This window comes from Balearica regulorum, chromosome 17, assembly GCF_011004875.1.
Source record: "Balearica regulorum gibbericeps isolate bBalReg1 chromosome 17, bBalReg1.pri, whole genome shotgun sequence".
NCBI lineage: Eukaryota > Metazoa > Chordata > Aves > Gruiformes > Gruidae > Balearica > Balearica regulorum.
Genome location: NC_046200.1, coordinates 3,215,854 through 3,229,222, shown reverse-complemented (window position 1 = coordinate 3,229,222; position 13,369 = coordinate 3,215,854). Strand labels below are relative to the sequence as shown.

At 44.3% G+C, this 13,369-nt stretch overlaps 1 protein-coding gene across 2 annotated transcripts; it reads right to left on the bottom strand.

Moving 5' to 3' along the window:
* Window positions 1-77: 77 nt before the first annotated feature.
* Window positions 78-12,217, bottom strand: RHOF (ras homolog family member F, filopodia associated). Of its 2 annotated transcripts, XR_012838191.1 has the most exons (6): window positions 11,925-12,217; window positions 11,713-11,800; window positions 4,658-4,767; window positions 3,775-3,909; window positions 2,245-2,555; window positions 78-1,595 (listed from the first exon to the last, which is right to left on the bottom strand). XR_012838191.1 is itself a non-coding variant. In XM_075770111.1 (5 exons), the coding sequence occupies exons 1-5, from the start codon at window positions 12,087-12,089 to the stop codon at window positions 1,431-1,433; spliced, it is 663 nt and encodes a 220-aa protein (XP_075626226.1). In that variant the 5' UTR covers window positions 12,090-12,215; the 3' UTR covers window positions 78-1,430. The 2 variants fall into 2 exon arrangements, 1 of the variants encoding a protein (XP_075626226.1); XM_075770111.1 differs by lacking the exon at window positions 2,245-2,555 and having other exon boundaries at window positions 11,925-12,215.
* Between the last annotated feature and the right edge of the window lie 1,152 nt (window positions 12,218-13,369).

The following is a 13,369-nucleotide window of genomic DNA, read 5'->3' as shown; positions in this document are numbered from 1 at the left end:
TGTGACGTTTGGGTTTGTTTTTTTTATCCTTTGACTTCTCCACTTATGAAATTGTTTTATTTTGAGAGCGATGCTGGAACCTGCTGGATCTGAGCAGTGGACCTGGTTCTCCAGGGGTGGGGACCTCTGCACATGGTGAGTAACTGGAGTTCTGCAGCATGAGAAACCTCAGATTAAAAAAGCGACAAAGATTCCTGGCGCGGAGCTGAGGGTAAACGCGGTAACTTCCTGCGCGTTGATGTTTCAGTTTTGTTCTGGGTAAGGTCATGTGCAGTTCTGTGTCTTACTGACAAATGTCTTCTCGTGGAGAAAGGGCTGCATGATTCTTCCAGATTTTTCAATAGGCAAAGATGTGCACAAACTTGTAATTTATTTTTTTTTTAAATTTTCTATTTTAAGCTTATAGGGATTCACAAACCTTAATTAAATCAAAACAAGTTAGGGGAAGAAAGAAAGGGAAAAAAAGTAGTATTTCAAGGATCAAGATCTCTTTACCCTGCAAGTGAAACAATAACGATGGCTCGCTCCAAAACAGGTTTTCACCAGCTGGTCAGGTATCCAGCAGAGGATAAAGCTGCATGAAATCCATCTGATGTAGTTACCAGGCTCTATGTGTGATGTTTGTCTAATAGACTCCTGGAATCTGAGATCTCACTGCATGAGATGTGCAAAAGAACTACAAGATTTGAGGCAGCACGTGTGGGAGCATCCCTTGTCCTTAAACAGACAACTGACACCTTCATCACAAAGGGAAGATTTTAATTTATAGCAGTAGAGATTACCTCATCAGTTAATGAAGAGGAGTTAAGTATTTCCCCTAGCATGCACCAATATTTGCATCTGTCATGTATTAAATAAGCTATATAAGCTTATTGTAAAACTGTAATTTACATTACACGTAGTAGCTGCTCCATCTCTGCTCTCTGGGGGCAGCTTGAGGCTAACTCATACCACTGCCACTAAGTAAATTAATTTGAAAATGTTAAGACAGAACTTAATTTTTGTCTCTTCAAAGGTGCCTGATGTGGCTTTTCAGCTTTTCTGCTTGAAAAAGACAGTAAATTGTAGTTATAGCATGCCACAATTATTTTGCAGAGGAAAAAAACCCACTAATTAAGTCATATAGTAGCAGTTGCTGTTCGTTGCCATTTAAATAGTGAGTCCAAGACTTGAGTGGTGGTCGTTTGCAGTTAGGAGCAAAAGCCAGATGGACAAAGGCATGCAGCATCAGTTAACCTTGATAAAGAGCTTTGAAAACTTTGGGAAAGCAGTGCAACGAAAGTGCAAAAATACTAAATTAAAATTTTAAAATAAAAATTGTTCTAGGAATATGAAAATATGTAATGAAAAAAATGGTCTTTAAAGTTACACTTTTCTTAAAATCCGAGTTGCTTGGCTCTCGTGCAGTTGATACTCTCTTGCAGTCCAGATCATAACACTGAGCACACTGTCCGTTTCTTTTGGCGCTTGGCTTTTTTCATGGCGTTCAGTGCAATGGTTGTTGCTTCTTTAAAAACATTTTCTATATTTTCACGACATTTTGCTGAGCACTCCAGATAAACTTCTGCATTAATCTGCTGACAAGCTGCTTCACCCTGGAAAGGACAAAAGGTAAGAAAAGACGTGAACCCAATGCACAAGAGAAGGAAGGTGAGATGGGAAAGAACGGGAATTATTTTGTGTGTCTTCGTATCACGAGGTCAGGAAGACAGAAGCTGCCTCTGAGTATAGTGCTAGAGTGTAAGTGGCATTGGTAATAAACCGAGGCGCTGTTAAATAAACTAGGTTTTGGTTTTTTCCCTATGTTGGTCAAGAGCCTGGCCTTAACAGTTCAATGTGTTAGAGACTCTAAGATGCGGACTGCTAATAGGGTAAATATAGTATTAAAATTGTTTTTAAAAAAATGCTGAGGTAGATACTTCAGGATAAGATGTCTACATGGTGGTATTTTTTTTCAGGCCTGGGCTCAACTATTACATGATGTCACTTTTAGTAACAAATGTCACATGCAAGAGCAGAATCTGGGCCAACACCCTGCCTTGTTTTGCTGGTGCACATGCTGGAACCCCAACTTTTGCCTTGGAGCATCACAAGGGCTCAGCCAAAATCCTCGTATACACAAATGGGTGCCTGCGCTTCTCAAACTCACCCAAACGCATGCAATGGGAACAGACTAGAATCTGAAACACGTGCATGCAATCCTGGTTGTGCAAAATCACTACAGACAAAACGGTGATTTCTTACTTTGCTCGTGATCCTTTTATTGTCATTGCAGAGTCAGCCCCCAGTTTTGAATAGTTGTGAGCCTTGAGTGTGAATTCCAGGTCTGTAACCCACAGCTCACAAACTCTGCATTTAGTCATTATAAGCCCTGGGAGTGGGGTTACTTGAGTACTCAGGCTTCTATAGGGATTTTTCTCCAGCATATTTAAGCGAAGTTTGTCTCCTTCCAGTTGTTTGCAAGCTGCAGTGCTGGCAGATACTGTTCAGCTCTTCTGTGCCAGGCATTGGAAGCATCATGTTGCGTGACTCAAGATGCCGTCAGCTGTAAAAGACTGAGGTAGTGTATATTTAAGGGGAGAAAAACCAAGTGGGAGGGCTCACATAGGAGACAAAGTTTGTACATCACGTGGGCCCTGGAATTTAATTGCATGAGGCCTCAGCAGACTTGCCAAAAGTATCTGTTGCTTGCCCTGACCTCACGTGTGAGGGCAATGAAGGGAGTTATTAATGCAAATGAGGGACAATCTGCAGCTGTTCACAACGCGACAGGACGAGCATCTTGTCTCATGCACAAGCTGAAAGTCCCAGCGTGGTTTAGTGGTGATGCAGTTGCAGTTTCTTATCACGCTGTTTAGAAAAAAATGATTCATTCGAGGTCCTAGTTGCACTCAACCTTGTTCCCTGGATTTGTGTCTCAGTTTGAAAGCAGTTGTTCTTGCTCTGAGATGAGAGGATGGTGGCTTTGCAGTTTTTAAAAAAAAAAAAAAAAAAGTGGGAGACCAGAGTAAAAAGGTCTGGTGTGACATGGGACAAGCTGTTCCACGACCGACTGTTTCTCCTGTACCTAGGACTGTTGTGCTGGTCTTGTAACTCCAGTTGTAAATCTTGCTGCTTTGAAATACTTAAATTGAAAACATTTGATGATACGTAGATTTTTTTTTTTTTTTTCCAATTACTAGACACTTCAAAGAAAAGTCTCTAATATAAGAGAAGTCTGGTAGATTTTTTGCTATTGTCCTTGAAAGGATTTATTTTTAAATAGGGTTTGCAAAACACATTTTTTCCACAACAGTCAGTACTTTTAATCCTGTAATGTGTATCCTAGCATCTCCAGTCTTTCTCACAATCCTGATCAAAGTACCAGCGATGGGAGCAATGTATCCTAATAAAAATTATGAAGGGACTCCAACAAACTTGTCAAAGCTTACAAATTTGTAACAGGAATAACCCAGCTGTGAAAGGAGACAACAATGAGATGCAATGAGCCTAGAAGGCGTAGCTAGTAGTGTCCTTTCAGACACCCGAAAACATGCAAAACACTCTTCAAATTTCTCTTTACTTGGGCACTAAAAATGGGTGGTGATTTGGCCACTTACAAAAAGGACTTACAGAAATTATTGACAGTCAGCACTAACAGGGGTTTCTGTATCTGGACACTGCGATCACCTAATTTTGGAGTATCTGATTGCACTTGTGAGCAATGATGCCACTGAAGTAAGTGTGCTTTATCTCTTGCAAAGAGGACACCACTTTAAATGCACTCGTATTTACCTGGTTGTAAGTAATGGGTTCCTGCTTAGAAGACCTGAGCTTGCGCAACTGCTCTTTGTCTTTCCGAAGGTCTGTCTTGCAGCCGATCAGTACGAGTGGGACACCGCGGCAGAAGTGATTCACTTCAGGATACCACTATGGTAGAAAAACAAAATATGGCTTTTTTTTTCTTTTTTTTTTTTCTGAAATCAAAACAATAAAGCCAGGGAACAGAACCAGCATTTAATATATGCTGCGATTTCAGAGTTTTGAAAGTTGTTAATCTAGTGATAGAGGCCCAACGTCCACTATTTACATTACAGAAACATTTAAAAGTCCTACCCCAAGTCAGTTGCTTTATAAAAACATAGGTGGCATCTGCTGCTATGCCAAAGCGCTTATTGAACATCTGTTTAAATTCAGAAGATATCCTCTAAAGTCATATTTAAGAGCAGAATTTGGACTAAGTCTTGCTGTGTTTTGCTGGTGCTATATACAGGAACGCTAACTTCTACTTTGGAGCATTACAGAAATCCTAGTACAGACAAGTGGTTGCTTATATGTCTCCCCAGAAGTTAAATGTGCATGTGATAGAAGCAGACTTGAATCTAAAAATGGTTGTGTGACATCGCTACAGATAAAGCAGCGATTTCACTGCCGGTGTTTGATCTTCTTAGCGTACTACAGAGTCAACCCCAGTTCTGAGCACTTAGGAGCCGCGGAGAGGTGAGCTCCAGGTCTGAGGTCTGTGACCCGCAGCTCAGTGCGTGATGAGTGATCTGTGCGTCGACACGCCCAGGGTACAGGACACTAAAAGCATTGGCTTTTTTAATCTGACATCTTGGCATATATCAGGCATATGTAATTAATTTAAAAGGTTGAAGCAATTATGAGAGCCTCTTACCTTAGCTGCTACATTCTCATAGCTAGTGGGGTTCATGACATCGTAACAAATTAACACGACGTTTGTGTTCTGGTAAGAAAGTGGTCGTAGCCGATCATAGTCCTCCTGCCCTGAAACACAGAGAACGTTTTAGATAAAAGAAATCTCTGCCCTTAACAAGCAGCATGATGGGAACATGTAAAGATACATACTTGATCAAGAACAATGGGAACAATGGTACTATAATTGCATAGGTTACATGTTTTCCATGCTTGTAAAATTCCTTCTCTTAAATGCAGGAGATTCCTCGTTACTGACAAAACTGACGCTTTAGAATATAAAACATGCCCTTGGCAAGTTTTTATTAAAAAGCCTGCATTGTCCAAGTGCTAAGACCTTAGAAGCAGTTCTAATCACCAACTGCCAAGTTGCTGTTCACAAGCAAAATCAGCAAGAGGAATTTGCCAGTTATCGATTAAAACATTTGCAATTTGGCAGCGGTTCCATTCTCACAAATATGTTTGTGCACGTGATGCTCAGAAGAGAAGAAACACCGTAATTGCTAGATGCAAATGCTGAAGTAAAAACCTCGGTGTCTCAAGCTCAATACTTTCCAGCTCGCTTTTCCCAGCCCAGTGAGCTGAGAGGAAGCAGCGATTAGCACACCATGCCTTTAGCACCGCTGCTCGCCGTAGCAGCACGCATGTGATTTTACAAGACATGCTGCAACACAAGCCAGGCTTAACTGGTCTTTGAAGCAGGACTACACAGCAGATTTTAGGGATGCTGCTGAATTCTGGAAAAGCAGGGGATTTGTCATACTTCTGATTATGGATATTCTAGCATGTGATCTGACAGGAGGAAGCTAATTTGCTTCAGACCTGTACTCTTCCCCTTGCTGTACATATGACTTAGGAGTAAGCACCGTGCTGGGGTCTGAAGGTGTCTTGCTTTGAGAGATTAAGTTCAAGAAAGCAGTAATTACCAGATACAGTTGGCAGCTCAGGAAAAAAAACCAATCATCTTGTTCATTTAAGATTTTTTTTCAGACTTGATAAGGAAGAAACCGTGATTTAAGCAGTCTGTAGAAGATCTATTTGCCACCTGAATGCTGCCCCTGGGATCAGGTACGTCTTTGAGATGCACCAAATTTCCTAAACAAGAACGGGGAATGCCATTCCTTCCCATGATCCCCACAATGCACACACAGCCCCGAAACTGCCCTACAGCGAAGTTACACATCGCAAACCTTTTATTGGTATTTCAAACAAAGGGATGCCAAAAATTTCAGCATGCTCCAACTTTATACCAACTAATTCCTGCCCTGGCACCTGGCTCAGTCCCAAGTCACACACTTATCACTCTAGACAACGTGCTTGCCTCCAGCTGCAATCTGAAGAATTGCAGATAGCAGAAAGCCAATAATTCTACGATACTTTGCCCCCCTCCTTAATTTAAATGATGGTTTGAGATACAGGTTACTGCAAGGCAGTCCTTACTGGATAAGCCATTATGCAGTTTGCCTGAGACGTTTGCAAAAGGAGAATCTTAGCTTTGGACCGCTCTCTGTATTTGAGCTCCTGCAAGAGCAGCATGCCCTGTGGGCGAGGTACAGAACAAAGAAGGATTGATCCCTCAATGTTTAATCCAGAAATAATAGACAATTGACAAAATTATGCGTGTTGTATAAACATTCAGAGCAAAGACTGTACTGCTTAGCCCTCCTTATTCTCCCAAATCCACCTACTTGTTTGCAACCGATTTACCATTTTGTTGTTGAGATAATCCTCCAAATGCCTTGAATATATCAGGGGCCAAACATTTTTTTTTTCCTCCTAACTTCCTCTACTGTTATGTTGCGTGTATAATTTTCCCTGTTCAAGTTGCCTCTGAGCCTGTACCAACTTAGCTTGTAAAATTAAAAGGTCCTCCAAGTTATTGCTGGCAATTTGTGAGGCAGACAGGACTGTGCCCTTGGAAGAAACACATCAGTTTGCGTGGAATCAGAACGTACAGCTAAAACCATATTCTCCTGTGTCTTCTATGATGTGACACAAATATACTGTATTGCAAGTCAAAAACCATAGATATGCCCCAGTGAACTGCACCTTCATCTTCAAAACCAGCTGTACAGTTATATTTTTAAGTAAACTGAGAAAACAGACACATGAAAAAATTCTGCTGTGTAAAATGCAGCTCTATGCGTATTTGGAATTTCAAATAGAAAGCACGGAACAAGGTATAATGCAAGACCACAGGGGTAAGGTTAGATGGTAATTGCTTAACTTGTATTATGGTCAGATGATTGCAGTGCTCACTTGGAAGGAGAGGAAGCTATTCTTTAGAGCTCAGATGCAGTTTTTCAGTTGCCAAGGATGTTAACAGGATCCAGATCAAGCTGTAAGTGTCTAAACATCGACATCCCTTTCACTGCCTGTCCTTAAGTGCTGCTGATGAAATGCAAGAAAGGGCCTGGGAGACTTTTTCTCTGTAAAGCTGCTCGGTCTGTGGTCAGAGCTAATTTGGCACAGATTTAGGTCCTCTAGTGTAAGAGTTTTAAAACGAAGGAACAGGGCTGAACCTAAGCAGTAACTGAGTGTATATGCAAAGCCCCCGAGTGTGCTTGCTCAAGCACAGGTAGCTGTTTTCTTTCCCCAATTAACAAAAAGCATGCTGTGGAAGAATCAATCAAATGTATGCCTACGTGTGAGCATATCTGCGACTGCCCTCCTCGGTTCACTGTAGCATCAGAGACTCTGCTTGGGTTTTTAAAGAAAAAAAACCTTTGTCCAGCTGAATTCACCTAAAATTTGCTAATTCTTTGCAAAAAGATCACACTCTCATGTCCCTCTGTGACATGCTGCGTAACCCACATCACTGCAGTTGGGCCCTGTGGTGGGGTGGGACCTCAGATGACGGTTGAAGGTGAACGGGGGAAATGACACCACAGGTCTCGGTCTTACATGCATGTTCACCTCCGTCTGCTCTTCCTCACCCCTTTGCCAATTCACCAAAGAAGTGCCAGCTTGTGTGTAAAGGTGCTCAGCACCCATTGTCAGGAGTGGGTGAATGATAGTGTTGAGCCCCAACGTACAGCGGTGCTGTCCATCGCCACCAACCACCAGCGGGTAAGGAAGAATGTCATATCCTGCCACCCGGACCAGACCAGCTGACCACTTCCTACGTACAACTGCATGTTGCCTGTAATGCTCCACACTTGTGGTTTGGGACATGGAACTGCATGATGGGGAGCCCTCACAGACACAGAAAAATGCACCCAATTTTATTTTGATTTCTTATTTTGCAGGCTCCATAGGAATGCCATGGTTATTAACTAAGCAGCTGTGGTTTTTTGCTACTCAATTTAGAAAAAATTGGGAGACAGACTTTCTTCTTGGCAGGGATAAAGCCAGTTGAAGAGGACACCTAGGGTGGGGTGGGCACACTTCAGTTGAGAAGTTGGGGGTTTTGTCTTTCTCAGGCATTCCCTCCCTTTCAAAGTTATGAAAAAAATTACTCTTGCATATACCAGCTTTAAAAATTTCTCTTAAGGCCTCAGACTGTCATGCATCTGTCATTACAAACCTGAAAAACCCCGCTGGAGGCTTTGCATGTACTTCCTGCCAGTCAGAGTGAGCACCCACAATGATGAGGCATTACTTCCTCCCCAGCCTTCCCCAGCCCAGCAGAGCTCTTTTCTTTGGTCCGAGAAAGCCCTGCACCGAACAGCATCAGAAATTGAACCTTGTGCCTGACCTGCAGCTAAAGCATCAATGCTGCTCCCTTAGTATGTAAAAAAACTGCAGAGTTAATTTACCTCTCAATGCCTTTGCCTCTACTGAGCACAGCAAGAAATGGGAAGCTTTTAATTGAATAAGGAGCTGCAAAGCCCGTTTGCAGATGAGATGAGTGATATTACAAAGCCCTTACACATTGCGTATATATACCACCAACTTCCTGCAACAGCAAGAGGTGTCTCTGATGAGGAAGACAGAGCAGCATAGTACAAAAGTCTCACTAAAGAAAGTTATTCCAGCATATTTTAGACTAACTCATTAGCTTCATTTGTTACCAAAATCCTTGTCAAGAAAAAAAATACCTTTTGTAGCTTGAAATGTTTGATTCTTAGGCACTTTGTGTCCTTCTCCTTCAGCAAGTAGGACAAGCTGTGTCTCAAGCTGCACAGGACTTGACAATACAAAGAATCCTTCTAACTTTAAACAGCCCATGAAGCTGAACCTGTCCTTTACCTTCCCGTGATGCTGAAGAATGTGCAGCTGTATTTAGTGCTGCTCTTAGCAAGAGCCTAAAAATATCAAAGTCCTTTCTGTAGTGGGTGCATCATGAAGATCCAGTGATGCTTTTTAGAAGAACAGCTTTGCCCTTCCACTCCTCTACACTGCTACATGGCACTTTTAGCTGAAGCTCTTCACCTCAGAAATGGTTTGATATCCTTTTAATCCTAATTAAATTATTTTAAGATAATCTGAATGATTTGGTAACCTTTCACACTGAGGAGCAAAACACAAGTGCAAAGCTGTCTTAGGATTTTAGAGACCAGCAAGACCAACTCAAGCATTTTAGTAAGTCAGAAGATTCATAAAATAAGGCCGATATACTGCACTGTTAATCTACTCTACTTCCAGTAGTAAGCTGTATGTTTAGACTCCTCTTTAAACTGCAATTGCTGCTGTACACCCACCCTGGAGCATCATCACCCAACTGAGAGAGGAATTTAATGAGCTGCTGCTGCATGATATGACAGAAGCAAGTCAACATAGTGAAACACCGATTCCAAAACTGCCTCTCTCATGCTGCATCCACATGGCAGAGCGACAGGAGCCCTCGTCTCCTGAACTGGACACTTCCCTTGCTCTTCTCTTACTGCGCTATTTGAACTTAGAGGACAGGACACAGCTCTCGGTCCTAGTCTAACCTTACGGAAATCAACATCAGTTTTGTATTATTAAAAACAGGATGGGATTAAAATGTGTGCTCAAGTGAGTTCTTCCTCTAGCATAACTTCCAGCTTCAAAAAGAGGATGAAAAGCTGCTTGAGTTAGAGAGTATGACACAAATCTGTAACATAAAACTACATAAGCAGTTTTGAAACAGAACCAAAACTCTAGTCTTTTCCCCTCCCAAGCAAATGCCTTAACCAAGGCGGCAGTGTCCCCCTTTTCTTTGCACCTGATAATCTTGATGTGTCACATGCAAAGTAAAAGAAATTTGACAGGGAGGAGACAAGTGTCAGCAGCCTCTAGCAACTTGTGGCCTGGTGGCTGTGACACTCTTTTGGGAGGTGAAACATTTTGGCTTTCAAGGTTTCCAGATGAGAACTGAAAAGTAACTGCTCTTTCATGGCAAAGAGCACTGCCAACTAGGCAACAATGGCATCTCCACTTCCCAAAGTGTCTTGTGAGACACAAAATACATTCTGCTCAGTTCTTCAATGGGGCAGTGCTTTGGTCCAAGACAGTATTTATAGCTGTGAACTAAATGGCAGACACACTAGACTAAAAGGTAGAGACACTTTCTGCTAAAGTTATATGCCTGAACAAGGAAAGAGGGTAAGACAAGCCACCAGCACCAGGCTCAGCGAGCATTCTCCAGGCAGCTGTAGGTCTTGTGCAGAGCTGAACTCCCTGCATGACGCAAGGAGCTGGGCACTTATGTCAGGCTTGCGAGAGTTTAGTGCTGCAATACTGAACTTGCCCTACCTAACGCCATTTCTGGATCCAGCCTGTGTTCGTTAAAGCCTGGAAGAGACTCCAAAGACAAATGTTGGAAGCTGCAGCACGGTGATTTTAAATTAGAGACAGCCAAGTATCAAGAACTCTGTGACAAGCAAAAATTCCACACTGACAGCAAACAAACATAAAAACTTGACAAGTTCACTGTGGCAAGTTCTTTGTGCCAACACACTATATTAAGGGAAGCCCTCTTTAAGATTTAAACACAAAAGCCTTGCCATTCAGTAGAAGCTACGTTATCCAAATCACTGGAATCAAGAACAGTAACATGACACAAAAAGATATATTGGCAAATTAGGTGCTCAGGCTCTTATTATACTGCTGTAAAGACTAGCAATAAAATCTGCTTTTAGATTAAAAACCTTTACAATTATCTATTCAGATATCATGTATGGTATGCAAGAAGGTAAATGTGTTTAATTACTATTAAGAAATGAATACAGACTGCATTCAGTTCTTGCTTGTCTTGGTGTACATTTGGAACAGCTCCACAGGCTTGAACTGAAACAGGATTTACCCTGAGCTGAAACGGAGCATGTGTCAGTTTTAGGGTTTGTTTAGGAATGCAGCTTGATAACAGAATCTAGGAACTTTGAATAAAGTTGAACACAAACCATTTCACAAAGTTCCTGAAATGAACCTGAACAAACTACCAGTATTTTCAAATAACTTTTATTGCTATGGCCTTTTTCTTTCGAACACAAACCAGGCTTTTTCTCCTTTGCTGTTTGATCACACATGGCAGGAGATTAAAATATTTTCCTGGTTGATTGTATTATGCTTTGCATCTGGGAGCTGGGTTTTAATACCTTCAGATATGTTTGCTATTTTATGTGATTTTCTTAATAAACTGGGTTGTTAAGATAATGAATGAGTCCACAGGTAGAACTGCCATTAAGAGAGGGACCCTTTTTTTCTGGCAGGCACATTTATGCATGCAACAGGTAATGGCTGTTGTTTTATTTGTACTTTAATTTCTAAGAGTTTTAACTGCGATATTACACTAAAAGTATGCTAGTAGAAAAGCAGCTTGAAGGTATGTCCAGCTTTACAGTCTTCTAGTATCAGTCTGGTTTAAGTTGACACAGCAAAAGCTGCTGCAACAGAAATACGGGCATGTCCACAGAAGCAACATTTTACACCGGTAAAAGCAGTTTCTGCTTATTTCTCTGAAATTACGAAAACCCAGGGGCCGGGTTTGGGCTCAGTCCCAGGTCGGTGCCCCAGCGTGGCACCATCCCAGCGGCCGCACAGAAAACGCCTCTTCCAGTTTTGGGATCGGGGAAACGGAAAGTGTGGGGGAAAACCCCAACCACCCCTTACCTGCGGTATCGTACAAATTCAGGGTGACCTCCTTTTTGCCCACCGTAACGCTGGTAGTATATTTCTCGAAGACGGACGGGGCGTATTGCTGCAAAGGGAGGAGAAGCGGTTCTAGCCAGGGACAGGCAGCTCGCTGCCAGCTCCGGCCGCTTTGCCGGCGGGTCCCCAGCCCCCTTCGCGCCCTGGACCCGGCGGCGGGACAGCCCGCTCACCTCAGGGAAGGCGCCCTTGGCGTACACCATCAACAGCGACGTCTTCCCGCAGCCGCCGTCCCCCACGATCACGACCTTCACCTCTTTCTTTCCCGACGAGGCGGTCGCGTTGCCGCTGGAACCCCCCGCCGCGCCCTCGGGCAGGGCCCCGTTAGCCGCCTCCATGGAGCGGACCGGGGCCGGGCAAGGCGAAGCGCCACCGGGACGCGGATCCACTCAGCAGCCGCCGCCGCGCTCCGGGGCGCCCCAGGGCGGGCAGGCACCGCCCGCGCCCCGCCGGGGATTGGCCGCGCCGCGGACGCCGGCGCTTCAGGTACCTCAGGGCGCCGCCCGGGGCCGCGCCGCCGCCTCACCCCGTGTGAGCCCCGGGGCGGCTTCTCACCGAAGCCCGGAGCCCCCTCGGCGGTCTGCAGCGCCCGCGGCGTCGGCTCCTCCGGGGTGTGCGGCTGCCCAGGGTCACCCACGGGGCGTCAGCGCTGAGGTGGCCCCGGCAGACACCGCACGAGCCCCCTCAGCACCCCGGCGGGCCTTCTTCCCCCAAAACCCAGAGGGGCTGCTCACCCCCGTCCTCTCGGTGAGCCTCCAAGGCCTCCATCGGCCTGGGGCTGTGGGGCCCTGTCCCCTTTGCACACCCACCGTGTTGGGTGCTCATCCCCGTCCAGCAACTGTGGCACCAGCGTCCTCCACCCCAGCCCTCATTTGTTCATCCAGGGAGCCCCTTTGGACCTCAAGCGCCATGTTGGTTTATGCCAGGTCGCCAGCAGCTGAGGGGATGTCTTCCAGTTCAGCCTCAATGTCTGCAGCGGCCGATCCCAGTCCTGATGGCTGAGGGAGACCATGCAGCAGGTGCCAAGCCAGCCATGGGAGGGGGGGAAGCAGAGACCCCCAGAGATACTCCCCAAAATGCATCTTGTTGCTGGCACTGGGAGTAGCAGTGACTAACTGCTTGTTTTCTACTGTATTTATTGCTCGACTAGGAACTGATAGCTCTGCTTGTTGCTTATTCACCCAGTGCCACACATTCAGGGTGAACTGTGATGAAAATAAATCGGAATTTTACATTTTAATTGCAGAGATGTGGCAGCTGCAGGCACCTACCTGGCATTGTTTGGCACTGTGGAAGGGTTCACAACAGCCGGATACATCTAGGCCTGATACACAGGTCAGGGGAGTGATGCTGCTGGATTATTCGTGACGGACCTGCTCAGGTACAAATCTGCCACCATTCTGCACAAAAAAATAGTGTGTTTCTTTCCTAGCAGGGATTAGCAGCGTGCTCCATCTCAAATAAACCCAGTCAGTTCTTAAGAAATCAAAATTGACTGTAAAATTTTTGAAATACCACTTGCGGGAACAGCAACAAACCACCAAGGGCATGCTTGAGTGTAGCAAGATCATTTAATTCAACTAAGAAAAAAAAATAATCACAACTCAAACAGGGGTTT

Bases quoted from the DNA above. Each gene is read 5' to 3' on its own strand.
- RHOF (XM_075770111.1), bottom strand. From the start codon at position 12,089: ATGGAGGCGGCTAACGGGGCCCTGCCCGAGGGCGCGGCGGGGGGTTCC. The intron at 4,768-11,712 runs GTAAGGGGTGGT...TCTGTGTTTCAG, and splicing joins GAATTTGTACGATACCGCAG to GGCAGGAGGACTATGATCGG. The intron at 3,910-4,657 runs GTAAGAGGCTCT...TTTCTACCATAG, and splicing joins ATGAGAATGTAGCAGCTAAG to TGGTATCCTGAAGTGAATCA.